Consider the following 25,177-nt stretch of genomic DNA (forward strand, 5'->3'; position numbering starts at 1 on the left):
CATTAATACATATTATTAATTACCTACGAGCTACGGTACGAACTATGATCAATATTTAAAAATAAGCATTCGAATTTCGGTGTCGTTTTTTGTTTCGACATTATTGCCTTTCGTACATGTTTCGTGCGGATTCATACGATATAAGTTGATGATATACACCGAAATTGACTGAATGAATATATAAATATTATAAATAAATAATTTATAGCTATTAGCTTCGCTTTTTGTCTACGGTTTAAGATAGAATTCTAACTTAATAAATTCTTAAATTATGCTTTCTCCTTAGCCGTTTTCTGGTTTTCGTGAATCGAAAAGGCCGGTATTGCGGTATAGTATAGGTAGTTACGAACAATTACGACGTTCATGATGTCCGTAACGTCGCGTTAACGGAAACGAATAACAAAAACATGAAAAATAATTCCCGGTAAAAAAAAAATAAAATTAAAGTGCCAGAGGATAAAAAATGAAAATGTTCTCGTCTTTCGGTTTTTAATTGTCTTATATGCTACAAGGTACACGTAAAATATGCCTTTTAAAGATTGTTGGCTATGAATGGATTTAGTGTAAAGAAAAAATTGTGAACAAAACCTGCCATTGTATACGATGATTATTTTGAAACCATCATGGATATCTCACAATGGTATGCCCATATTTTCGATCGACATTCATCCGGATGGTACTCGTCTGGCCACCGGTGGTCAGGGCCGGGACTCCGGACTGGTCATGTTGTGGAACACAGCAGCGGTGTTGGACGAAAACAGCGAAAACGACGAGAACGTACCAAAAATGTTGTGCCAGGTGAGTGGTTGTGTTTTGCAAACAAGGGGCGGGGGGTTCAAAATTATTGTAAGTCAGTAATAAAATAAATAATGATTGAAAAAGCGATTATAGTTTAATTTTTTTAGGTTGACAGCCATTTGGCGAGTGTCAATTGTGTTCGATGGAGTCACTCTGGCAAGTTTTTGGCGTCTGGCGGTGACGATAAAATCATCATGGTGTGGACATTGAGCAAATATCCTAATAGTGGAAACATTGTATTTGGCACCAAAAATATTGTAAATATCGAAACATGGAAGTGTATGTTCACTTTACGTTCACACTCAGGTGATATACTTGATCTTGCATGGTCACCCCGTGACTCATATTTGGCATCATGTTCAGTGGACAACACAATAATCATATGGGATGCTCAAAAATTTCCATCTGTCCATAAAGTTCTTTCTGGACATACAGGTTTGGTAAAAGGAGTTTCTTGGGATCCAATTGGTAAATATATTTCCTCACAATCAGACGATAGAACTTTAAGGATATGGAGAACATCTGATTGGAAAACAGATACTATTGTTACAACTCCCTTTAAAGACTGTGGTGGAAACACTTCTGTACTACGGCATAGCTGGTCTCCAGATGGTCAATACTTGGTATCGGCTCATGCCATGAACAACAATGGTCCTGTAGCTAAAGTTATTGAAAGAGATGGTTGGACATATGAAAAAGATTACGTAGGACATAGAAAAGCTGTAAATTGTGTGAGATTTAGTAATTCAATAATGGAAAGAAAAATCGGTAAGAAGAATCATCATATGTGTCTATGTGCTGTAGGCTCTAGAGATACTAATGTATCAGTATGGCAAACAGGATTAAAAAGACCAGTTGTTGTTCTAGAAAGTTTATTTCAAGGTCCTGTGTTAGATTTGTCTTGGTCAACAAATGGTTTAAACCTCTATGCTTGTTCATATGATGGAACCATAGCAATTTTAATATTTGATCCAAAAGATATTGGAAAAGCACTTACAAATCAAGATAAAAATGTAATTTTTGAAAAAATGTATGGTATCTCACCATTAGAACGCCATAATAACAATTTACTCATAGAAAATCCAGCAATACTAAAAATGAATGGTACACAACGATCAGAAGTTCAAGAGGTTGATCCTAAAAAAGAAATAAAACAGCCACTTCCAAATGTAATTAAACCTTTACCACCAATTTTGAAAAAACAAATTGAAACTCGTACATCCGATGGACGTAGACGTATTACACCTATTTTTATACCACCAACACCTGATAATGCAGAGGAAATTAATGTTTTACCTTTTTCATCATCTAGTGAATGTAAAAGTCAAGTAGTTGTTGAAAGAGTGAATAATATTATCGAGCCTAATATAAGCAACAGTTGCAGTAACTTTAGTCAAGAATCTCAAACTCCAACAATTATTGATTCAACAATACCAAGGAGCACTCCTACATCTGTTTTACAAATATCTCCCAATAGAGGAGAATCAAAAAAAAGGCCAGAACCCATAGCATTAATATCAAATTTGTTTTCAACTAAAAAAATTAAATTTAATAATGTGGAAGATAATGAAATTTCATCAGATATTCGACCTAATTTTAGTGAAACTACAATGCAAAAAAGAAAATTCACCATTTCAAACTTATGCACTGATAGAGTTGTTGTAGAAAACGATAAATGTAATACAATAAATGGAGCTATTTCTAAAATGAAATTTTATTCTAATAATTTAGTTGCTTGGGAAAAAGTATTTAGCTCAAGTGTAGTTAAATATTGTACTAATAAAACTTTATCATTAATAGTTGTAGCATTAAGTGATTGTACTATTCATGTGATAGGGTCTAAAAATGGCTCATTAATATGTCCGCCCTATGTACTATCTTCTTTAGTAACCTCTATTAGTTCCAATAATCACTACTTATTATGCATGACGCAAAATTCTCTTTCTGTTTGGAACATATATAAACAAGAATGTGTTCTACATGAAGAAAAACTCAACACATTGGTTTGTTCCAATAAAAACAAACCAGTAAATGTACAAAAATGTATGCTGACTGAAAATGGAACATCAATTATCACATTGACTACTGGTAAATCATATATGTTTTCTATAAGTGCAAAATGTTGGATGATGATCGGTGATTGTGGAGATGCTATATATTCAAATTCTACTCAAAAAAATAAACACAATGGTTTAAATAAGACTAGTGGCAAGTATCCATTGAGTGTTATGCAAGCATATTCTTCAAAGTATAAATCAAACTTAGATTTTAAGGACACTGAAGGGATCAGTGAATTATGTTCGAAATCATTTTTGGAACAACAGATGTCAGCAGCTTTAGCTTTAGAGTCAGATAAGGAATACAAATATTGGTTATTGGCTTATGTTTCCTTTTTAACTGAAAGAGAAGACAATGATCGATTAAGATGTTTATGTCAGGATTTGTTGGGAGTTTCACATGGTTATTCAAAACATAAAAAAATTGAAACAATAATTGGTATGTCAAAACATGATCTTTTAAGAGAAGTATTAGTTATTGTAGCTGGTTCAAGAAGTACTCAAAGATTATTCACAGAGTTTCATGATCAACTACAACAAATGTCACTAAACGACTGATTAATTATTTATTTTGTAAAATTTAAATTATATACTTGTAAATGTCTTAGTTAATTTACTTATAATACTATATAATAATATAAAAATTTAAATTAGATAATATTCATATTATATATTTTTACAATAAAAAATAAAATAAAAATTGAATTTACTTAGTTAATAATGATTGGCAGTATCAGAACTATTTATTATAATTCAGTTTTTTATTTAGTATAACTTAAATTGTCCAGTATTTTTTAAAAATAATACTGAAATCAATATTTTAGTTAAATAATTTAAATTTGAATACTAAAAATCATGTGTTTTTTCTATTATTGTACACTATTTAATGAAATAATAATTCTTGTTGTATAGAGAAAAAGATTGTAAATTTCACATAAAATTCTAATGTATCTACCTATTAATATTTTTTGTATTTAATTTATAAATTCTTAAAATTATTTTATTTGTAATTAAAAATATGTGTACATTTAAACCATAATATGTTTAAATAAAAATCTACTATCTAACTAGTCTAAAACTATAATGCATTAGTAAATTATATTTCTTTTAAATTCTACATTTACATTATACATTTCTATATTTAAAAAAATATATTAATTTAGGTATCAATGTTACATAAATATACAGGACAGTTTAAAAATAATTAACTACACAATTAGACAAATAAACAATTGAATATATTATAGTTAATACATAATATTATAAAGCAAACAAATTTAGTTATAAAAGAATCAAAAAGTATGTTATGTTAGACCTATTGAACATTCAATCATCCCAATCACCTTCTGTATCGTTATCACCATCTGCTTCACTTTCAGATTCGAGATTTGGAGGTAACATTGTTGAAGCCATACGATATATGACCCCTTCTAAGCTGCTATCATTTTGTTTATTATTACCAGAAATCCCTTGCCTTCGCATCGCTAACTTTTTATGCAAATCTGCCATTAATCCATCTCCTGTAGGCATTGTTTCACTGTCAGTTTTCCTATCAACCACTGAACGTAATTTAGCTTTTTGTAATCCTCCTGCATTTCTTATTTCGTCCATTAAAACACTGTGTGTATTAATATTATCGTTATAAGTATTATTTACCTTTTGTTCCTTTTTAACAGAATTATCAATGTTTTCAACATGATCATTTTTATTTTGAATATATACAACAGTTGACAATTCTTCAGGTTCTGCTGTTTTTATGATTTCTTGTTCAGTCTGTATCAATTTTTCAGGAACTATTTCATTGTTTTTAATTTCATCTAACTCATCAAAACTTGGAAGATCTACTACACTAGATGGATTACTGACAACTGGTATACAAATGTTTTCTTCTTCATTTTTAAAACATAGTACATCACCTGCGATACCTGGAAGATCGGGTAAATCAGCCGGCACATCAATAGTAGGAACTTCTTCGTATACTGGTGTATAAGAATAATTAAACTGATTTTCGGTGTCATTCAATGGTAGTGTAAACACAGGCTTATTAATGTTTTGAACTTTTTGAACTTGTTTAGTTGTTGGTGTTGTTTTAACTTTATAAGGATTAAATAATACATAGTTTTTTGTACAAATTTTCATTTGAATTAAATAATAATAAAGAATTTATGTAATTAACATCATCAGGTAATTTGCCTAGACCTTTCATTTTAATAATATCTTTATTTTTGGATAATTTTTTATTTTCATCATTAACATGATAAAATTTAAGCTTATCATTTGGATCATTGGACACACATATTTGATGAGCAACTTGGATGTTGTTTGTGATATCCGATTTTATTTCTAAATCATAACTATATTTATAATCTTTTTGTAAATGTGTAGCAGGATACTTGGAACTGGAATAAACCTGAATTGATTTTTTGGTATTTGACAATTGTTGTACTTTGTTTGCTATGTTGTTCAATTTTTCACTCAGTTTAACTATTTCAGATTTTTGGGAATTTATATTACCTTTTACATGTTCATATACACATTCAACAACCTTATCTAGACAATCTAATGACTTTATTAACTGTAAAATAGTCTCTTCATATCCTAGGTCATAAGGTAACAGTGGTATACACGCTTCTTTATTAACTTGAACCATATTTATAAGAGAAAAATGTTTAAATTAAAAAGTGGCACTTTTATCAATAATTCACTATTATAATATGTAAAAACAAAAATATTAGAAATAAAACTTAATAATATTATGTTGATGTCATAGAACTGTGTTGAACATAATATTATATTAGACATTAAACAACATAATATAAAATCATAAAAAATAAAGATTGTATAGTTAGAGATTTGAGAAGATCTTGAAGAAGACCAAATTGCAAACACTGAACTAAAACTACTAAAAAAGTGAAGAATAATTATTTTTTTGATAGCTCTACTATTTTATAGTACTAGAGTTGAGTAATTATTTCTTTATTATCAATAAATTTGATATTTGACAACGTAAGTGAACGTAATAATAAATAATATTATCACAGAATAAATTAATAAATAATAATAGAATAATTTCTGTGGTTCTATTTATCACTTTATCAGTTCATGATAAGGTGGTAATGCCCTGGCAATCGTGGTTAAATATATTTGCTATGCAAGTGGCAATATACCACAAAATATATTAAATATTTTAGAGTTTAGACATACAATATAATAATAAATCACACTGTAATTATACCTATATAAGAGCTATACGTATATCGATGGCTCAAAGGCCAATTCACCAATTAATATAATGAATGGATATGTTATTTATGCATTAATTATTAATTAATTATATGCATTATTATTTATATTAAAACATTTTTGAAAAATTAGACGTATCATTATCATATTTAGCCTTTAAGGCTTTAACTCATCGATATTTAGCAGCCTTTATAAGGGTTTTTTTTTAAATTTATTCGTTAAAGTTGCAATAAAATGTTTATTGACTAAAAATCTTTTATACTTACTAGAAAAATATATACCTAATGAAATGTTTTATGACAGATAAACAGGAACGTCTGGAAGATAATAATATTATAAGTTATAACAAAAGAGAAATATTTGTTATGAGTGTTATGACTTATACAGCTGTTTACTATTTAATGACCAATGCAAACGCATTAAAAATATATTATCTAAACGACTTGTATTAGGCATTAGCACAGAGTAAATTCTATGGTACAAGTACATAAAATATCAATGTACATTAGTCTATGGCCTGTACCTGTAATGGTGTGATATTGTTTGCTATTTCTTTAGATTTTTTTCGCTTTAGGACATAAGAACCTACATTGAAATTTTTATTGTACAGTTCATGTTTTTTGATTTATAATTGGCAAATTCGTGAGTAAGTATTCAGACTATTAAATAGTTTATTATTAGTTAAAAACATCATCTACTTATTAGGTAGTATTATTTCCCATTCATTTAATTTATTTAATTACAATTTTTTTGAGTTTTTGTATTAAAATATAGATATCATACATTTATAACAGCCACTCGTTATTATAGTTATATATATATATAGATCAAATGCACCAATAATATTTTGTTGTTCATTTAGTTTGGTAGTGTACTGAAAAATGGCTGGATATATTGAACACTTGTCTGATGAGATGGGCAGTCTGTCAATCAATGACCACTGGAATGAACTTGGATTGGATGAAAATATTCGGACACAGTTAAAGGAAATCGAAAATGATTATGAAAGCATTTTTTCATGGAACATCCAACAATTAACTGGATGTAATCAAAATCTTATGAGTAATCGCATTGAAAAGGTTCGAGAAAAGTTAGAAATGATCATTGACAAGGAAGACGAATACAATTTTAACAGGTAACTGTCTTCTGTCAGAAATTTATTTATGTAAAACCTAATTTCTCTATATTATTTTTTTATTAATTAACAATGAATCAGGTACCAGGATATAATTTATTAGGTATTCTTCATACAGGTCTATATACATTTTAGAACTTACCTATACCCACCCACCACTCACAACCCACCCACCTATTTAAGAAGTGAAGCGATTGCTTCACACGATATATAGTTTGGCATCACTGCATTTAATTAGTTATACATATAAATATAAATAAAGTATCTTGTGAAATTATTTTATTTTTTAGATTTTATTTACAACTAATTGTTAGTTATGAACTTTACATTAGTAAAAGTTACGAGGAATCGTATGTGGAAATTGAAAACATTGTTAAATTTATGAAATCATGTAAATTTGATGAGTCAAACAGACAATACTCTGATGCTTATTACCATATTGCTCATACCACCCATGTTTATATTGCATTATCATTGAAAATTGATTCAGAAAAGGTGAATTTCAATAATTACATTATTTATATTAAGTACCTACCAATAATAACTAATAAGTTAATTCTTAATTCATAATTCTAATAATCAATAACCATTTTAATTTAAATATACTAATTAAATGAGTCAGTAATTAAGTAATAACTTTTCAATAGTATCATATAATATAATATGTATACACAAGCTTTAGAATTTATCAATACAATGTAAATAATAATATGTTTTAAATATTCTAATACACCTGTTATTTTGATATTTTTTAAATCTACTTAAACAATTTTTTTACACATATGACAAATTAAAATTATTTATTGATCTACACTTATTGGTGAAATATAAGACTTTTATGCTATGTATTAAACTATTGAATATGATTCAAATTAGATAGATTAGATCAACTATTCAAAATATGACTGGTATAAATTAATAGGATTATTATTTTGTTATACCTATGTCATATGTCACTTCCAATACCATTTTAGAGCTTTAAATTTTAAGGTGGAGCTTTCAGCTTACATAATATAGATTATTTTGTATACGTGCAATAATGTATTATAAATCTTGTAAACATCCAATTCAAACATTTGTTACATGTTTTATACATCATATCAATCAATATGGTCTAGAGTGAGACTATGTTTATATATAGATGTACAAATCTTTAGAAATTATTAAGCTAATGTATTTTTCTTTTCTAGTTATTAAAGAATGTTAAAGAAATCAATAGTTTTAATCAAGTGGAGAAAGCTGCAGTTTGTGCGGTTAAAGCTAGAATTTTTATGGAGTATCCGCCTAAAGGAAATGATATAGCTTTAAAATTTGCTGATCAAGCTCGAACCCTTCATTCTACTGAACCTAAATGGATAGTAATTTGGCTAAAAGCTAAAGGACGAGTAAGACGTTATTATGAACAATTTTCAATGCCAGGGAATGTGGAATTGGATGCTGCAGAAATATTATGCTCTTCAAAAACTAATGCTCAACTTTTAATTCAAGCTTCTAAAGTTTACATGGAAGCAGCTTTTGTTAATAAATTAAAAAATAACCCAGAAGAATCAAAAAAATATTATAAGCTTTCGTCTGATATTACTAAGTTAGTAGTTATTCTATATAAGTATCAACTAAAAAGTATTAATAAGTAATAAAATACTAATAATTTAAAAGTTCTGTTGCAATTTTAAAAAACTTATGTTTTCTTTTTTTTTATTATTGGAAAACATACAATATGTCTTTAAATTACATAAAAAGTAAATCTAAAGAACTAACCAAACTTTGTCGTACACAGTTAAAACTTAGATTAATTTTATGAGGGAGGCTATTTATTGATAGAACCAAGTGTTTATCCAGGAATTTTTCATGGGGGGATCCAAATTTTTCTAATGTATTATATTATACAAAATAATGTACAATCAATGGTTTGTACCTTAAGAATTTTAAATGTTGTCAATAAATGGGAGGGGTTAACACCTCTACCCATTGGGTACGTCCCTGAATAGAACCATTCAGAGCTTCAAAAGACCATGTCATCAAGGTCTAAGGTGGGTCATCAGTAAGATGTATTCTAAATTATAGTCTTTCATAAAGAATTTGTGTATTTGGGTTTAATTAAATTTTAACATTTTAAAATCAAATTATTTATATTTTTTCTGTGATCCTTATTAGTTTTATTTACTTATTTGTTTATTTAATTATAAATTTATTGGTTTACTTGATTGATTTATATAGAAAATCAGTCGAATTAGCCAAAGATGATACAAAACAGCTTTATTCTTGTTTACTGACATGTATTAATTATCCTAAAGAGTTATTGTCAAAATCTATGATAGACAATTTAATTGCAAAACTGACAAAAGTTAAAAATAGCCGTGTGGATGAAGTTTTAGGCAAATATTATTTAAAAAACGAAAAGGTATGATATTTATTAATTTATTGTTATTGAATGAATAAATAAGAGAAATATTGGCTTTTTTCAGGATTATGAAAAAGCAAAAATGCATTTGTCTCGTGGAATGGCTGCTGGTCACTTTAGTAGTTCATTGCAGTTAGTAAAAGTAGAATGCCTATTACAACCTGTCGATAAATTTCCTTTTGTTCAAACATTAAACATGATGTATGATGTTTATCCGAGTCCAAAAAGGAGGCTTATTATTTTATCACAAATATTGTTATATTACAATTACTGTGAAAATAATCCTAAAGAAATTATGCGCTACTTAAAAATGTATATTGACCAAGACATTGAAGATGCATTGAAAAAACGTCATTTAATTGTGAGTTGATCAAATTTATTTATTTTGTATCTATAGTATTTTTAGGATACTAAAATTATTTATGTTTTTTAAGTTATTACATTATCAATTTTTTAATTTTAAAAGTACAGTTAAAGTAGGTACCTATACAAAATATCAGACTTATTAATAAGTGTAGTTTTGATATTCTTTTAATTATTATACTTAGTTTTTTGTTTAAGTAGTTGTTATACTTATATGTCAAATCATTAGTAATTAAAAGTTAGATCATTTTGTAATTTACTTCAAACTAATAAACTGAATTTATTTTGTCTGATTTTGTTTTATATTTATTGTAATACAATTATAATTTTTGATTTCAGTTTACTTTTCCATTGTTCAAGATAAATGGATTTAAACCAAAACAATTTCTGAATGTTCTATCTATAAAAATAAAAGAATTAGTGAACAATAATAATTGGAGTTTAGAAGAAAAAAAGATAATAGATGATACATTTGATCGGTTCAATAAGATATCAAAATTGAATATTTATGATAGTCGTTTTAATGATGATAATAAAACTGCTTTCCACAATAAAAATAATGCCAAAATGTACCCTAATAATAAACCATATAATAATAATAATAGAGAAAAAAATGAATCTTGGCGAAAACAGAAGGTTGATTCGTCGTCACAAAATGAGTCTAATAATATTCATCAACGCCAATTTGCTTCAAAATATGTTAATCAAAAGATTTCTTTAGAAAAACATGGTGCTCGAGTTGTAGAACCAATAACAAATCAACACAAAGAAATGTATAATAGTTTTGAATTACCTGTAAAAATCCCTAATGAGTCAATGAAGAGTTTAAATAATTCAGATAGTATTGAGATAAAGCAAAAAAAGTTTGAAAACAAATTTAGTTCCTTGGGCAATTTACATGTTGTGTCATTAGAACAAAACTCTATCAAAAGACCATTTAGTAGTAGGATATATGATAAAAATGGTAACAGATATGGTGATTCTAAACCAAATTGGCGAAATCAGCAAAATATTTCTCAGAACCAAAACAGCTTTGAAATATTTCACAACCATGGAATTAATTCTAAACGCTCTCAAGGATATAAAAATGAATCCCTGAAAAATCAAGAAGCTAGAAAGCCAACACATGCATCTGGAAATCATTCATTATCTGGCGGGTCACACAAAGATATTGATGATTTAGTTTGAGTTAAATGTATGATTCAAAACTAGAATTGATATCAACATTTGCATATCATTGATTTACATTTTATTTAAACTATAATCATACAACTCGTGTACCTACTATTTTTTCTATATTATAATCTATATATTATTAAGAGGATGTCAGCGCACTGTTTGTTTTCTCTCTTAATCCCACGCGCAACATAGACAATACGCATTTTATCTAAGTAGAACTCGCTCAATTTTGGTTCTAGAGTAAATATACTTATTATAAAATTAAATTTTGACAATATTTCTGAGTACACTACGATGAGTTTTTTCCATTATTCCCAATACAACGTTAATTATATCGTTTGAAATAGCTATAAGTTACAACATTTTTAAATAACCTTTAACTTTTCAAAATTTTAATTTTTTTTAAAAAACTCATCGTCTTATACTCAGAAATATTGTCAAAATTTAATTTTGTAATAGTTATATTTACTCTAGAACCAAAATTAAGTGAGTTCTACTCAGACTGTGTAAATGCGTTTTGTCTATGTTGCACGTGGGCTAGAGAGAGAAAACAAACAGTGCGCTGACATCCTCTTATATTAATTAACTTTTAATTTTATCACCTATGTTATTTGTGAATTTTTATGTGTTATTAACTAGCTATACTAAGATTATGAATGGATCATTATTAAATTGAAATTATTTACATTTTTTAACAATTAAATAAGATTTTTTAAAAAAAATGTTTCATACTAAGTTTCCTTAAAATGGTAATTATAAAACTTTAATTATTTCATAAGAATAATCCTAACGCTTAATATTTAACAATAACTGTTTATATTTTAAATTTTATAATCTGAAGCAGAATAAAGATAATAAGAGCAGTAGAATAGTAGTGAATTAAAAATGTTGATAGGATTTATGCCCATATAACATGCCAGTTGATAAGTCACTTAGTCATTGATTAAAAAAAAACTTGTTTGTACAATATTCATATATAACTACATTAAAAGAAGTATTCTGCTTTGGATTATAATACTAAAATTATAAATCATATAATTTCTCAAAATAATAAATAATATGATAAAATGTAAAAATAAATTTTTCTAAAATTCAGAGTACTTTAAACTATTTATAAGTCAAAGGACATATATTAATTTAGTAATTAGTATATTTATATTATATATTAATGATGCCACTATATAGAATGAATCACTATGTGTGTTAATTTGTATTGGTAAGGAAAATATACATAAGTACTAATCACTAATTAGTATAACTCAATTGTTTATATAAAATTGCTTGGTATTTTTTTTTTGTCCAATTTAATAAGTGAAACTTCCAATTGACGGTTACTGAAAGGACCATAAATAAAAAAATATCAAACAATTTTATATAAATATGTTTATGTACAGACGTACAGTTCATTTTTAGCCTATTGGGAAATTTTAAAAAGAGGTCCTACATGGAAAAAAAACTGTAGCTTCAATGACATCTATAACTAATTAAATACAATGTTTACTGTATTTACCTAATTACAAAAAAAAAAAATTTTCGAGAAGAAAAATAAAAAAACAAAAGCATAAATTATGTTTGATACTTATTGCTAGCAAAGTGTGTTAAAAATCTCCTGGATAGAAAAATTGTCAATAAAAGAAGTGCAATAATGGTGTGAAGATGGTAATACATTTATAAGGAAATATAGGAAGATTATAAAAATATTATCTAGTTTAAATTTTGATGACTTAATTATAATATATTTTAGATTTTAACTAACTCAGTTACCATAATAAGATATTATATAAATTGAAATTGTTTATATATTAAGTATAGTATCTAGGTACTATATTATATTTCCTATTTTATTATGTAATAGTAAATAGTAAATGTAACACTATTTAAACTAATTATTTGCAATCAACATGTTAACTTCTCTAATAGACATAAGTGTATTTGGTGTAATCAATAAATTTTTTTTTTTTCAATGAATCTTATGTACAGTGATATATTGTACATATAGGGAGTGAAAATGTAAATAGATTAAAATTTTAATAATTATTACCATTCTTATATTATCTTCCTTTCATCCAATTTTTAAAACGCTAATTACAAAATTATTTATAATTAATTAAATAATAATAATTTATTTTTTATAAAACAAAATACAGGTTTATCATTTATAAATACAATGTCATAATACATACCTATTCTAAAAACTAAAATTTATCATATACAAAATACAAATGTTTTGAATGAACGAAATGTAAAATTATAAAAATAATAATAATAATAATAAATTCAATAATTATAAATTATAATAGTTAACAATGTACTTATTTACTTGTGTTTTTTTTTTAATTATTACGTTTAGCATTTTTTAAATCTAATTTTTTCTTTTTTATAATTTTTGTGGAATTGTATTTTTTATATATTTTTTGCAGCTAGTAAAAATAAAAATTATTCAGAAAATAAATGTACGGACTATATGATTCCGAAATTTAAATATTCAGACCTCCAAAAATCCAGAAAGTGTTTAATTGTATAATTACAGACTGTAGAAATCCAAAACCTAGAAGTACCTACTCAGTGTAACGCACCGGAGTCATTAAATTTTTTAAAAAACTGACACTGGCTCTTGGCCCTGTCAAGTAGAGTTTCAAAAACAAACAGTAGGTATTTAATTTAAAAAGTTTGGTCGGTAGCATAGTTTGTGGGTATTAATGATCTAAATGATCTAATGATAACATGGAATTTTAAAAATAATTATGGTATCTATATTTTTTTTTAAATAATTACTACCTACTTAGTATATGAAAGAATGAAAGCCTGCTGTGTTGATGTGATTACAATAATTTGCAATAAACGATCTTTTAATCATAAATTGATATTAAAAAGTTCTAAAAAATTGTATTTAAAATCTGGATGTCTTGATAGACATATCCAAATATGTAAAAATATGTAATTATACCGAAATATGTAAAGATATGTAAAATAAATTTGGATTTATTTCAATTAGAAAATCGTACACATTTTTTATCAGATTTAAAATATTGCATTCCAATAAAAATATGTACCTATTTACATCTTACAATAAAATCCGTTCCTTACTCATTGGTCATTACTAATTTTACTCACTATTGAATTTTATTTTAATAAACAATTATACATTTACTAAACTCTACATCAGTTGTTTACTTCTTCGGTTCTCGACCACCTATACGGCTGTACCATTCATTATATCCAAATGTGGGATTTAGAGGCGGACTGGGACACAATCGTTCATTTGTCCCACTATTTTGCAAAAAAAAAAATTGTTCCTAATGTACAAATTAAGATTAACCAATGCCTATAGGCTATGGAATACAAAAACATTTTACCTTCGCATATTTTTATTTTCAATTTTATCATTTAAGTAAAAATGTTTGTATTTTTTATTGCGAGATTTAAGTTTGACTCCCCTTAGATTGTGTAATATATTTATTGTAAGATGAACTAGGGTTTTATTTACTTGTATTTTACCATTATATAAATAAATAATTCTGTCACTGTCAGTAAGAAAACAATTATTTGTGAATTTAAAACCGTTTTAAAGTTACCGTATAAATTTAGTATACAACTATATAAGTAGTATGCGCTTATATTGGCTAGATGTTATGTATAATATCGTGAAAGAATATAATAATATAAAAATATTAAAATAGGTAAGAATGTATTATATATTTCTACATTAGGTAATAGGCATATTATAATTTATAGGTTGTCGAAATAAATTTCTACGTCTGTCATCTAATGATATTTCTTCTCTTTTTTGTATAATAATAATTCTTTGATCAATGCACGATAATATTTTATATCAAAGTGAAGATAGGTATAACCAATCTTTTAATCGAGTTGAAATATTTTTTCATCGAATTAACTTCCCTGCGAAATTTTTCTGGAAGTGTGTTGTATAAGTATAACCGAGTTCATTTATTACCCGATCCAATGTATTTATGAGTTTAGGACTGCACTAGGTAATTTTATTGTATTAAAATGTGACAAATTGTATCAACTATCAATAGATAGTTCATAGGAGGAAGTCCTTAGTTCATCTCTTAAAATATTTTACCTAGGTAGTTGTACTTGAAATCTGAATTAAAAAATATTATAAATTTGTTGTAGGTACGTAATTAAGCTAGGTTACAATATTTGGACATATTTTAGTAGCATATAAACAGTAAACACCAATAAGATTGAGTGAATTAACGGCGCACCGTGAGAGTATATAAAGCAGTTATTTTTTGGAGTAAACGTGATTTTACTTGTTGTACTCCTTTTTCTCGGATATATATTATATTGATGTAATTTTTGTATTTTATAACTTTCAAGTCTAAACATTAGTTGATTGGGTAAATATCTTCTTCAGCTTTTTTATTGAAATTTATAAATTCAATGAATCGTTCATAAATGTTGAATATTTAGTTTTTTTAAAATATTATTTAATATAAAAAAGTGTAGATATTACATTCATTTCAACGGGATCCTGTATTCCAGTTCCTCCTTTGAGGGGTCCAGGTATTGAATTATTCAATAGCCTTAGCGCCCTTAGCCCTTAATGTTTAATAAAATATTGAATTAAAATGTGGATATTAGTATATAACATAATTTACCTACCTATCCGTGGTATCTAACAAACACGTAATCGTGTTATAGACATTAATACGTTATAGTGTTTGTCAAAATAATATGTTCATCGTATTATCGTAATTTCTGCTGCGGGGTCTAAGTTCAAACAGATTATTTATATAAAATATTTTTTTCAGATAAACATAGTTACAAGATTTATAATGTTTAGCTGGAGCGATATTGTAATACCTAGCTTATATGACTTTGACTTTAACAATAGAATAGTTACTATCGGACCATTTATACATGAAATTACAGATTAATATTATCGCTCTGACGCTCTGCATTTGGATTTTGGAATAGTTCAAACTTCAAAGTACCGGTACCAAACTGCAGTTATATACGCATTATACAGTCGCCTTTGGAAACGGTTATCACTTATTCACTCGCTCAAGCAGTCAAGCATTCTCTCTCTCGCATTCATCAGGCGTTAGTCCCTTCCACCACAACACTATAATATAACCACACATGACCGCACACAATTTTATCAATGTTAGAACACTATCATCGAATTTACCGAAGTGGCGAAGTCTGAACACCCAACACTCGTCGTTTGGAATTGTACAACGTTGTTACTCATTAAAAATGTATTACTTGTCAGTTGTCATATTTTGTTCAGTTTGAGTGTGTGACGGTGTGGCGTACGCTGTTGCGCACTCCGCAGGGCCGCAGTCTAATTTGACAGTCCTTTAATATATATATATATATTATTTAACACCTTCCACTTCTCTGATCTTATCTTACTATAATGCCAATAAAAATCTTAATACCCTTATGTTAAAAAGTACTTGTATAGTTGTATATTATGTAACTAGAGGAAACCATTTTAGTCCAGCCCAAATAATATCATGAATCATGATTAAAAGTGAGGGTCAGGTTCTAAGTCCAATATTATACAATAACATAATAATAATAAAAATCAAATCAAATACAAAATAATTAAAACCAATATGACGAAGAGCTAATGTTAATTTTTTTTTTTTGAATTTAACCGTAATATTTGACCTATTATTAGTTGTCCGTAATCCGACCGTATGGAGTATCAAATTACCGTAATCCCCCGACAAATACCGTACCATTGGCAACGCTGGTCCTTTTTACTTGTTGCTGGTTGAACGTACGGTTCAACGTTTTGCCACCGCCCAAAAATCACGTTTTAGTCGTTGGTTTTTTTTTCGTCTACGCTCGACTGTCCAAGCTATTGATCGATTTCATCGCGCATGGCTGCCGAAGAACGCAACTACGCGACGGCTTATGATTTTGCAGGATCGAGATAACTGGTTTGTATGTATGCTTATAGTAATAATGTATGTTTAATAATAAATAAATATAACATTATACATGTCGACGAAACCCGTTCAACTAGTTGAAACTAAAGGTTGTGATAAGTGTATCGTGTATGGAAGTTTTAAAAATAAAATGTCATAAATTAGATATTTTTCAAATTTTAATATTGTTTTTAAATAAAATAATATATACTTATATATTATAGGTAGGTATTGTAATGTGGTTCGGTTAACCTTATGATATTAGTTATCCAGTCTATCCAGGAAGGATTAATGTTCTTATGGATAAGTTTTCCATGACTGGTGATTTGAGCACTTCCGTACCTAAATGGTTTTTATCATTTAAAAGAAACTTTTGTCTTACAAAACTATATAGAATAATAATTATTAGGTTGCTATTAATAAATGTATATTTGAACTTGCTTATGTTGATGATGGTGACTGTTGAACTGACTGCCTTGTGCCATTTTAGTGATTAATAATAATTTGGATTGAGCCAAAAAGTGTTGAGTCTTGAGTGTATATTTTGTGTTGGTCAATTACCATACAATTTATGTATAGGATCTAAAAAATGTTACAGTACTGTAGAATATAAATTAGTTTGTATTTATAGTTATCATAAACACAGAAATTTAATATTAATAATTTTTAAGAATGAAAAATAAAACTAGGTATTGTTGGTGGCTATAGAGTATTTTGGAAATTTTTTATACATTTTCTATAAGTCGTAACTCAACTAAATTTTAACTATTGTAAATAAACTGTTTTTATAGATATGCGATGGACAGTGGTGGATTTAGGGGAGTCCCAGTGGCACAGGCCACCTGCTCTACCTTTATTTGGTTTAAAAAAATTGTTGTACCTATAAAATAATTTTTTTTTTTTATTTATTAATATAATTGTTTCAATACACCTGGCATTTTTACAATGTTACTATTTTACAGATTACAGATCATAATATATGTAATGTATAATGTATATTGTTTTGGTTAGCTATGAGTTTGGATCAGTATCTGAGGTCGAGATGTCTTCATTGGGATCTAGTAGGATGTCCTGAGGTAGCCAAGGTTTGAGTCTCAGATTTTTGAATCTCATGCCGATGTTGTAGTGACGAGCTCCATCTACTTTATGGAGTTTTTCGTGGAAACTTTTAAATTGTTGTGTTATCCAGGTAGATAGGTATGGTAGGCCTGTATCGTTGTATAGTTGTTTGTTTCTCATAAACCAAGGGGTCTTTAGGGCTATTCTTAAGAATTTATTTTGAAGAGTTTGTAATTTTTTGATTTTTACTTTTGAGGCAGCTCCCCATACTGGGCATGCATAGGTTACTAGTGGTCTTATTATTGCTGTATAAAGGAGTAGAGAGCATTTCATTTGTATGGTAGAGCTATGATTTAATAGAGGGTACAGTATTCGTAGCCTTGTGTATCCTTGGTTTAATTTTTTGTTAATGTGTATTTTCCAGCTTAGTTTTTCATCAAGGTGCATGCCCAGATATTTTATTATTCGTGTTTGTTGTTCCAGTTGATTTCTTTATTGTTTATGTGAAGTAGAGTCAGGTTTATATATTTTCTAAGTGTAAATATTTTTGCTTTGCTTTTGGTTGGGTTTAGTGTTAGTTTCCATTTTGAAAACCAAAGGGATAGTTCATCGAGGGAGATTTGTAGGTCTCTTATTGAAGATTCAAGAGTTTGATTTTGCGTTATTATTGCTGTGTCATCTGCGAACATAGCTAGCTGGCAGTGTTGTGGTGTTGGTACATCATGACAGTATATATTAAATATAGATGGTCCTAGCACAGATCCCTGTGGAACTCCAGCCTTTACTCTATGTATTTGTGATATATCTGTTCCTATTCATAGTTCAAAGTTGCGATTTGTTATAAATGACAAGAGTGTATTGTTAAGGTATGTAGGTAGTTTTAGGGTTTTTATTTTTGAAATAAGTCCAAGGTGCCAAACCTTATCGAATGCCTGTGATAAGTCTAAGAAGGCTGTTGTGGTAAATTTTTTATTTTTGTAACCGTTTACTATTATTTCAGAGATCCGCTGTAGCTGATGGGTTGTCGAATGGAATGGTTTGAAGTCAAATTGATGTAGTGGTATGATTTTTAGGAACGATTTAATTCTGTGCAGCAAGATTCTTTCGAGGAGTTTTGAGAAGGTTGGGAGTTATGGGTCTGTAACTTTTGGGTGAACTTTTTTGTTTTCCTGGTTTATGAATGGGGATAATAATTGCGATTTTCCATGTGTCAGGAAAATAGCCTAGTCTCATGGAGGAGTTCATGAGACTAGCTATGTATGATAGTGATTTTGACATGAGATTTTTGAGTATTTTATTCGTTATTAGATCATGTCCCAGCAGTGCCGTAACTAGAGAGTTAAAGACTCAGGTGCAAACAAATGTATATGGGCCCCTCTTTCTTGAGACATGTAAAAAAGTAGGAGTTCACGCCATGGAAATTGTTTACCCTTTAAAAAGGATAGTATTTGTGGATGAATTGAATAAGAACCGATGGATAATTTTCTCGTTGAAACAATTCTATGTAGAGCTTCAACGTACTAGGAACACAGGATCACAATTTTATATTGAATAGATTTTATTAATAAAAAAACTTGTAGAATAAACTACATGGGTAGATAAAATAAATAAGTTAGTATATAAAATATATGATATGAATATTATAATATGATTATTGATAATACAAACATGGTTTACAATAAAATATTAATAATAACAAAACATTAGAAATAAAAATAATAATAATTACCATTATATGATAATATACCTATTTTTTTTTTATATCACATATTTTATAATATTTAAAATAAAATATTAATAATACAAAACATAATTATTATCATTATAATATGACCTATTACATTTTTTATAATATTTAAATATTAAAAAAACATTTTCTTTCGAGCTTTAGCATTTGCGAAATCAGTAATAATCTTTTCAATATTTATTTCATCAGTACGACCTCTTTCAATACTTAATACAGATATATTACTTAACCTTTCTTGAGAAGTAGAATTCCTCAAGTAATTTTTTATCAATTTAAGTTTGGAAAAAGATCTTTCAGCTGAAGCCACAGTAACAGGAATTGTCAAAAAAATTATACAAGCTGTTAGAACATCACAAAAAGCTGTTGATAAATCATTATTCACAATAAATATTATAATATCATTAATATTTTTGATATCTGATTTATTTTTTATTATAGATTGGATACTTAGTAACTGTCGAGTAAAATCTGAAGTCACATCTGACTTATAATGTTGAATAAAATCAAAAGAACATTTTATTAAATCATTTTCTTCAGTACTTCTTAAAAAAGTTGGATTTAAAAATTCAAAAGTCGATACGATTACTTTTAATCCTTTAAATCTAGTTCTTAGTTGTGCTAAAGCAGTATCTACAACAGGATAAAATATTTTAATTCTAAAGTTTTCTTCTGTTATATTTAACCTTCTGTCACCATCGATTTCATCAAAATGTAATTTGGTAAATTGTTGGCGTTTTGATGGAAATTTAGATGAAATACCCCATTTAGAACATAAATCATTAGCAATATTAACAATGTCATTGTAATTCTGTCGCAATTCTGATAATGATCCAATTGCTTGCTCAAGAAGACCACAAGAAGTTTGAATATTTATATCAACACTTTGTAATAGTTTTGAAACACCTTGCATACTTCTCAATACTCTTTCTCACAAACATAAAAGTAAAACAAATTCTACAGAATCCAATTTGGAGCGTATACTTTTGCTAACATTTCTTTCATCACCATTTGTTGTTGTAAGAGTAATTTTTGTTAATGTGATCAATACGTCATTAAATCTTTCTTTTAATGCAAATATAGCTTGGTGTCGAGCTTCCCAACGTGTTGCGCATACTTTTTTGAGAACAGTTTTATGAACTTTTAAGGTATTTTCTTCTCCCAACGCTAATAAAGCCCATCTAGGAGCTGAACTACTAAAAAAATTGAAAACTGCTTGTACAGTAATAAAAAAACGCCGAACTGTGTCTGAACTTTTAGCAGAGTCACAAATTACTAAGTTCAAGTTGTGAGCACAACAATGAACAAAGTGAGCATTTGGTACTATGTCTTGAATACGTTTTTGAACACCACTATAAATACCACTCATCACTGCAGCACCATCATACCCTTGACCTCGACATTTAGAAATATCTAAGCCCAACTGAGAGAGGACATTTATTATGAGATTTGTGTAGTCTTTGGCACCATGATGATCAATTGCATAAAATCCAAGAAACGACTCTTTTATACAAACAGTATGCTTAATATAATCAATAGTAACATAACGAATTATAATACTGACTTGGTCTAACTTTGTAATATCTTGAGTTGAGTCAACAATTATAGAAAAAAAAGTAGAGATTTTTATTTCATCACAAATGATTTTCCTTAAATTACATGATAAAATTTCAATTAACTCATTCTGAATAGCTGGACTTAGATATTTAATTTGACCATCTTTTTTATCAAGGACTGTTCTTAAAAGTGGATCAAATTCTGCAAATAGTTTTACTGTTCTAAGAAAATTTCCCTCACAAAATTGCTTGGTTTCATTACCACGGAGTGCCAAATTACCAGCAGTAAGACTTAAAATTATTTTAATTATTCTTCCCAAAACATCTCTCCAGTATTTAGCTTCATTAGAAATTTGAACTTCCAACTCTTTATCAATAGTACAGTTATTTGTCCATACAAGTCTAAGTTGCATTGCATCTAAATGAGGACCTGATATTTCATGAGAAATTATTTTTTGGGACAAATGCTGCCAATCATCAATGCCTTCAACCCATTCTGACTTAAAATTTCGATGATTGTAATCTACAAAAAGCCAGCACGTTTCACAGTATACTTTATCTAATTTCACAGAGTAACAGAGCCAAAGACGGGGAATTAGAACACCAGTTTTAGTTTTCATATTGTAATAATCGACTGAAAATTTTCTATTATTGCCATGTATAATTCTGTAGGGAAACTGTATTAACGGTCTACAAGGCCCATAAGTCAAAATGGTTCGTTTAAGTTTACTGTCTATTATAGGTCCTTTAAAATGTCCTCTATCAGTCGGATAATCTAACTTCAAATTTAATTCTAAATGTAAAAAAATAAAATAAAAATAGTTAGGTACCTACTTTATATTTTGCAAATAATAAATTATTTAATGTACTTGACTTTTAAAAACATCAGGTTTTTTAAGTTAAGTATCTATTTTATTTTAATAAATAAAAATGTTTGACATAACTAACCCTGAGTACTAGTTGATTGAACTTCTAACGTACATGATTCAGTAGATTTACCAGCAATAGTTCTGTCTTGGTCTTCTTCAACTTCAATGTTAACATCTGAGTAAAATATTAGAAAATATTTATGAATGTACTATATGTTATATCATTTATAATATGTATAACATATTTTAATGTAATACAATTAAACTAATACTTATACTAAATACATAAATTATTACTAATATAACTAAAACTGTCAATTGTCTACTATGAAAATTAAAGTATTTCTAAATATTTTTGAGGAAACAATTTACCATTAACATGTCGATTGCATTCAAAATAATTCTTAATTTTTGCATTTGTTTTCAAAAGATGTTGTGTTTGTTGAAGTTTCTTTTTTCTCTTAGCTGCACCACTGGGAACTTTTGGATTATTCATAATAAAATATTTATAATAGAAATAATTAGGTAACTATGAGCTTTAAATTATGTAGATTATAATTATATGAAAGTATATTACACAGTACACAATAACTTATTTTACACTTTTTAAAGTAAAAAACTAAAAAAGGAAATAACAGTTAACCTACCTACATAAAACATAATATTAGCTAATAAGTAATAGCTAAATATAATTAAGAGGACGTGTCACCCAAAGCGAAACGTATACAACGTCCAAGAGAATGCGCTGTTAGGTGTTTTCGCGATCCGCAAGCGCGCGGCGTTAAGCCACGCCCACTATTCGCAGTCGACGGCTGCTCGTTCGGGAGCGTCGCTTATTATTATATGAACGTTCTTCTGAATACTTATATGTCGCGATGTACTATTTTCTTGATAACCGCGCGCCGCGTACCCACCTTCTATTTTTTAAATTAAGTTACTGCTAGCATTTGTATATACACTAAAATATAGATCGTAAAAACTGTAATACAATATAGCTTGATTCGTATTTATACCTTTATTACTTCTAATTCAAATAAAATAAAATAAAATAATAATAATCAATATAGTAAATAAAAATAACACAATTGAATTAATATTAAATTTTCGTGTTTCGTCTATCTCGTTAATCTGTTATTTTTTAATATATTCTATTTATAATACACATTGTAGTAAATTTACTAATTGACTAATGGTAGACAATTAATATAAAAAACAAATGTAAATAATAATAATTTCTAGAAAAACATATATTGTTTGTGTGGATGTATTATTTCTCCATTTAAAATAATTACACCTAAAAATATAATTTGTTATATATATGAACTATATATTTTTTTTATCTTGTAAATTTTTCATGTTTTGTATTATATGTGGAGGCTCAATAATGTCACTTTTTAATAATCTTTTACTATATTGAGGGTCTATAATTTCTCTGAGTAAGCACTCTTCGTAAAATCTACAAATAAAATTGAATGAATATTATATACGATTCAATGTAAAATTAAGTACCTATGTCCTATGTGTACTGCAATACTTACAATTTGAGATGCGCTTCCATTTTTGAAGCCCAAAATACATCGTCATACCTTATAACTTCAAGATGAGTCCATTTTGATGTGTAAATAAAAAAAATACATTTTTGGCGACCAGTGATATGTAATTGCCCTTGTATTTGATAAAAATAATGGCTTTCTTCTTTTAAAGTGTATATATTGTTTACAACTTTCATATAAGGTAGCTAAATCAATAATATAACATTTTAAAATTATATATCTATGAGTATATTATATAATACACAACAACATGTTAAATACTACCTTTTTATCAAAAACCGCTTTTTCTAAACTTTCGTAATTTTTAACAGCATAAGGACATTTAATTTCACAAATCGCATCCTCTCCGATTAGCCCATCTAAAATCAAAGTTTTTGTTGAATTTATTTATTTTTATTAAATATAGTATGAATAAATAATGACAATCAATAATCAAAAAAAATATAAAAATTGTTACCCGGAGTCGCTGCTAGGTAAGGAACCATTCTGTCGACAAACAATCCACATTTTGCTATTGGTTTTTTAATAATTTCTGTGAGGGATTTTATGGCTATCTGTTCAGTTATTTTACCATATTCGGTTGCGTTGGTAATCACATTTCCATAAATTATATTATGTACCATTATTTTACATGATGTATGAGGTCGCATCTTACATATTTTTTCAAAATTGGAGGCTGTCAAACGTTTTCGTCTTTCTTCAAACCACTTTTGGTTATTAGCTTGATTCCTAGTTTCAATTTCAAGTTCTGGTAAATTATTCCTGAAAGCTGGTTGTCTTGCTCAAACGACTCAGGGCGTTATAATAACAGAACAAATATTAGAATCGTCATTTGTAACACAACCTTTAGAGTTAAGCCTTTTAAATGATTCGTGCTGTAATATTGCAGTTAATCGACTATATCCGAAACCCATTCATTTGGATGAAATTAAAAATTTAAAATTTGATAAAGAGTCTTTCGATAAAATAAACGCAAAATTAGATCAACAAGAAAAATTATTAAATTCACTTACATTAGAAAAAACCTATGAATTTGTATATACAAATAAATATTTGATTACGATAATAGCTGTTATATTATTATACTTAAGTATAAAATTTTGTATAAAAAAAAAAAAATCAGCTTTAGAAAATATAAATTTAGGTTATTATCCTAAGCCCATGGTTCAAACATAATAATACACTTTAATAATTTAAAATAAAATTATATTTCATGTAAATTTAAATTTATTCACACTATGTAGGCAAGTATAGTTATTTATATTTTTTAAGAATACATATTATATTCTATATATATTTTATTTTTAA

At 27.5% G+C, this 25,177-nt stretch overlaps 6 protein-coding genes across 8 annotated transcripts in view; 3 read left to right on the plus strand and 3 right to left on the minus strand.

Moving 5' to 3' along the window:
• The first annotated feature begins 110 nt into the window (after nt 1-110).
• LOC132930281 (protein HIRA homolog) lies at nt 111-3,576 on the plus strand. Of its 2 annotated transcripts, none has more exons than XM_060996098.1 (2): nt 111-798; nt 906-3,576. In XM_060996098.1, exons 1-2 carry the CDS (start codon nt 604-606, stop codon nt 3,411-3,413), a joined length of 2,703 nt encoding a protein of 900 aa, XP_060852081.1. In that variant the 5' UTR covers nt 111-603; the 3' UTR covers nt 3,414-3,576. The 2 variants fall into 2 exon arrangements, with proteins under 2 accessions (XP_060852081.1, XP_060852161.1); XM_060996178.1 differs by having other exon boundaries at nt 674-798; nt 892-3,576.
• A 495-nt stretch (nt 3,577-4,071) lies between these two features.
• LOC132930479 (WAS protein family homolog 2) lies at nt 4,072-5,796 on the minus strand. Its single transcript, XM_060996423.1, is given in 2 exon segments — nt 4,072-4,979; nt 4,981-5,796. Coding segments are annotated over 2 exon segments (1,323 nt in total). The 5' UTR covers nt 5,506-5,796; the 3' UTR covers nt 4,072-4,181.
• Nucleotides 5,797-6,383: 587 nt separating this feature from the next.
• On the plus strand, nt 6,384-12,742 carry LOC132917026 (uncharacterized). Its single transcript, XM_060977536.1, has 7 exons — nt 6,384-6,744; nt 6,961-7,233; nt 7,524-7,728; nt 8,424-8,818; nt 9,451-9,634; nt 9,699-9,995; nt 10,337-12,742. Exons 2-7 carry the CDS (start codon nt 6,980-6,982, stop codon nt 11,183-11,185), a joined length of 2,184 nt encoding a protein of 727 aa, XP_060833519.1. The 5' UTR covers nt 6,384-6,744; nt 6,961-6,979; the 3' UTR covers nt 11,186-12,742.
• Nucleotides 12,743-16,943: 4,201 nt separating this feature from the next.
• Nucleotides 16,944-25,177, plus strand: part of LOC132919152 (uncharacterized) — a 52,712-nt gene continuing 44,478 nt past the window's right edge. Inside the window, exon 1 of one of the 2 annotated variants that reach the window (XM_060980500.1) lies at nt 16,944-17,104. The gene's annotated coding sequence lies outside the window, so the exon portion shown is untranslated. The remainder of the gene's footprint in view (nt 17,105-25,177) is intronic. The other variant, XM_060980518.1, reaches the window with a different exon arrangement.
• LOC132925935 (uncharacterized) lies at nt 20,010-20,804 on the minus strand. Its single transcript, XM_060990294.1, has 2 exons — nt 20,342-20,804; nt 20,010-20,233 (listed from the first exon to the last, which is right to left on the minus strand). The coding sequence occupies exons 1-2, from the start codon at nt 20,802-20,804 to the stop codon at nt 20,010-20,012; spliced, it is 687 nt and encodes a 228-aa protein (XP_060846277.1).
• LOC132925946 (zinc finger MYM-type protein 1-like) lies at nt 20,823-22,244 on the minus strand (the record flags this gene model as incomplete). Its single annotated transcript, XM_060990303.1, has 1 exon — nt 20,823-22,244. A coding segment is annotated over one exon (1,422 nt), but the record flags the coding sequence as incomplete, so codon positions are not given.

The sequence above is a fragment of the Rhopalosiphum padi genome, chromosome 1 (genome assembly GCF_020882245.1).
Source record: "Rhopalosiphum padi isolate XX-2018 chromosome 1, ASM2088224v1, whole genome shotgun sequence".
NCBI classification, from domain to species: Eukaryota; Metazoa; Arthropoda; class Insecta; order Hemiptera; family Aphididae; genus Rhopalosiphum; species Rhopalosiphum padi.

Coding starts and splice junctions, on each gene's coding strand:
- LOC132930281 (XM_060996098.1), top strand. CDS start 604: ATGATTATTTTGAAACCATCATGGATATCTCACAATGGTATGCCCATA. Junction 799..905: donor TACCAAAAATGTTGTGCCAG/GTGAGTGGTTGT, acceptor TAATTTTTTTAG/GTTGACAGCCATTTGGCGAG.
- LOC132917026 (XM_060977536.1), top strand. CDS start 6,980: ATGGCTGGATATATTGAACACTTGTCTGATGAGATGGGCAGTCTGTCA. Junction 7,729..8,423: donor TGAAAATTGATTCAGAAAAG/GTGAATTTCAAT, acceptor TTTCTTTTCTAG/TTATTAAAGAATGTTAAAGA. Junction 8,819..9,450: donor CTTTCGTCTGATATTACTAA/GTTAGTAGTTAT, acceptor TGATTTATATAG/AAAATCAGTCGAATTAGCCA.
- LOC132925935 (XM_060990294.1), bottom strand. CDS start 20,804: ATGCAAGGTGTTTCAAAACTATTACAAAGTGTTGATATAAATATTCAA. Junction 20,234..20,341: donor TTTTACTCGACAGTTACTAA/GTATCCAATCTA, acceptor ATGTTCTAACAG/CTTGTATAATTTTTTTGACA.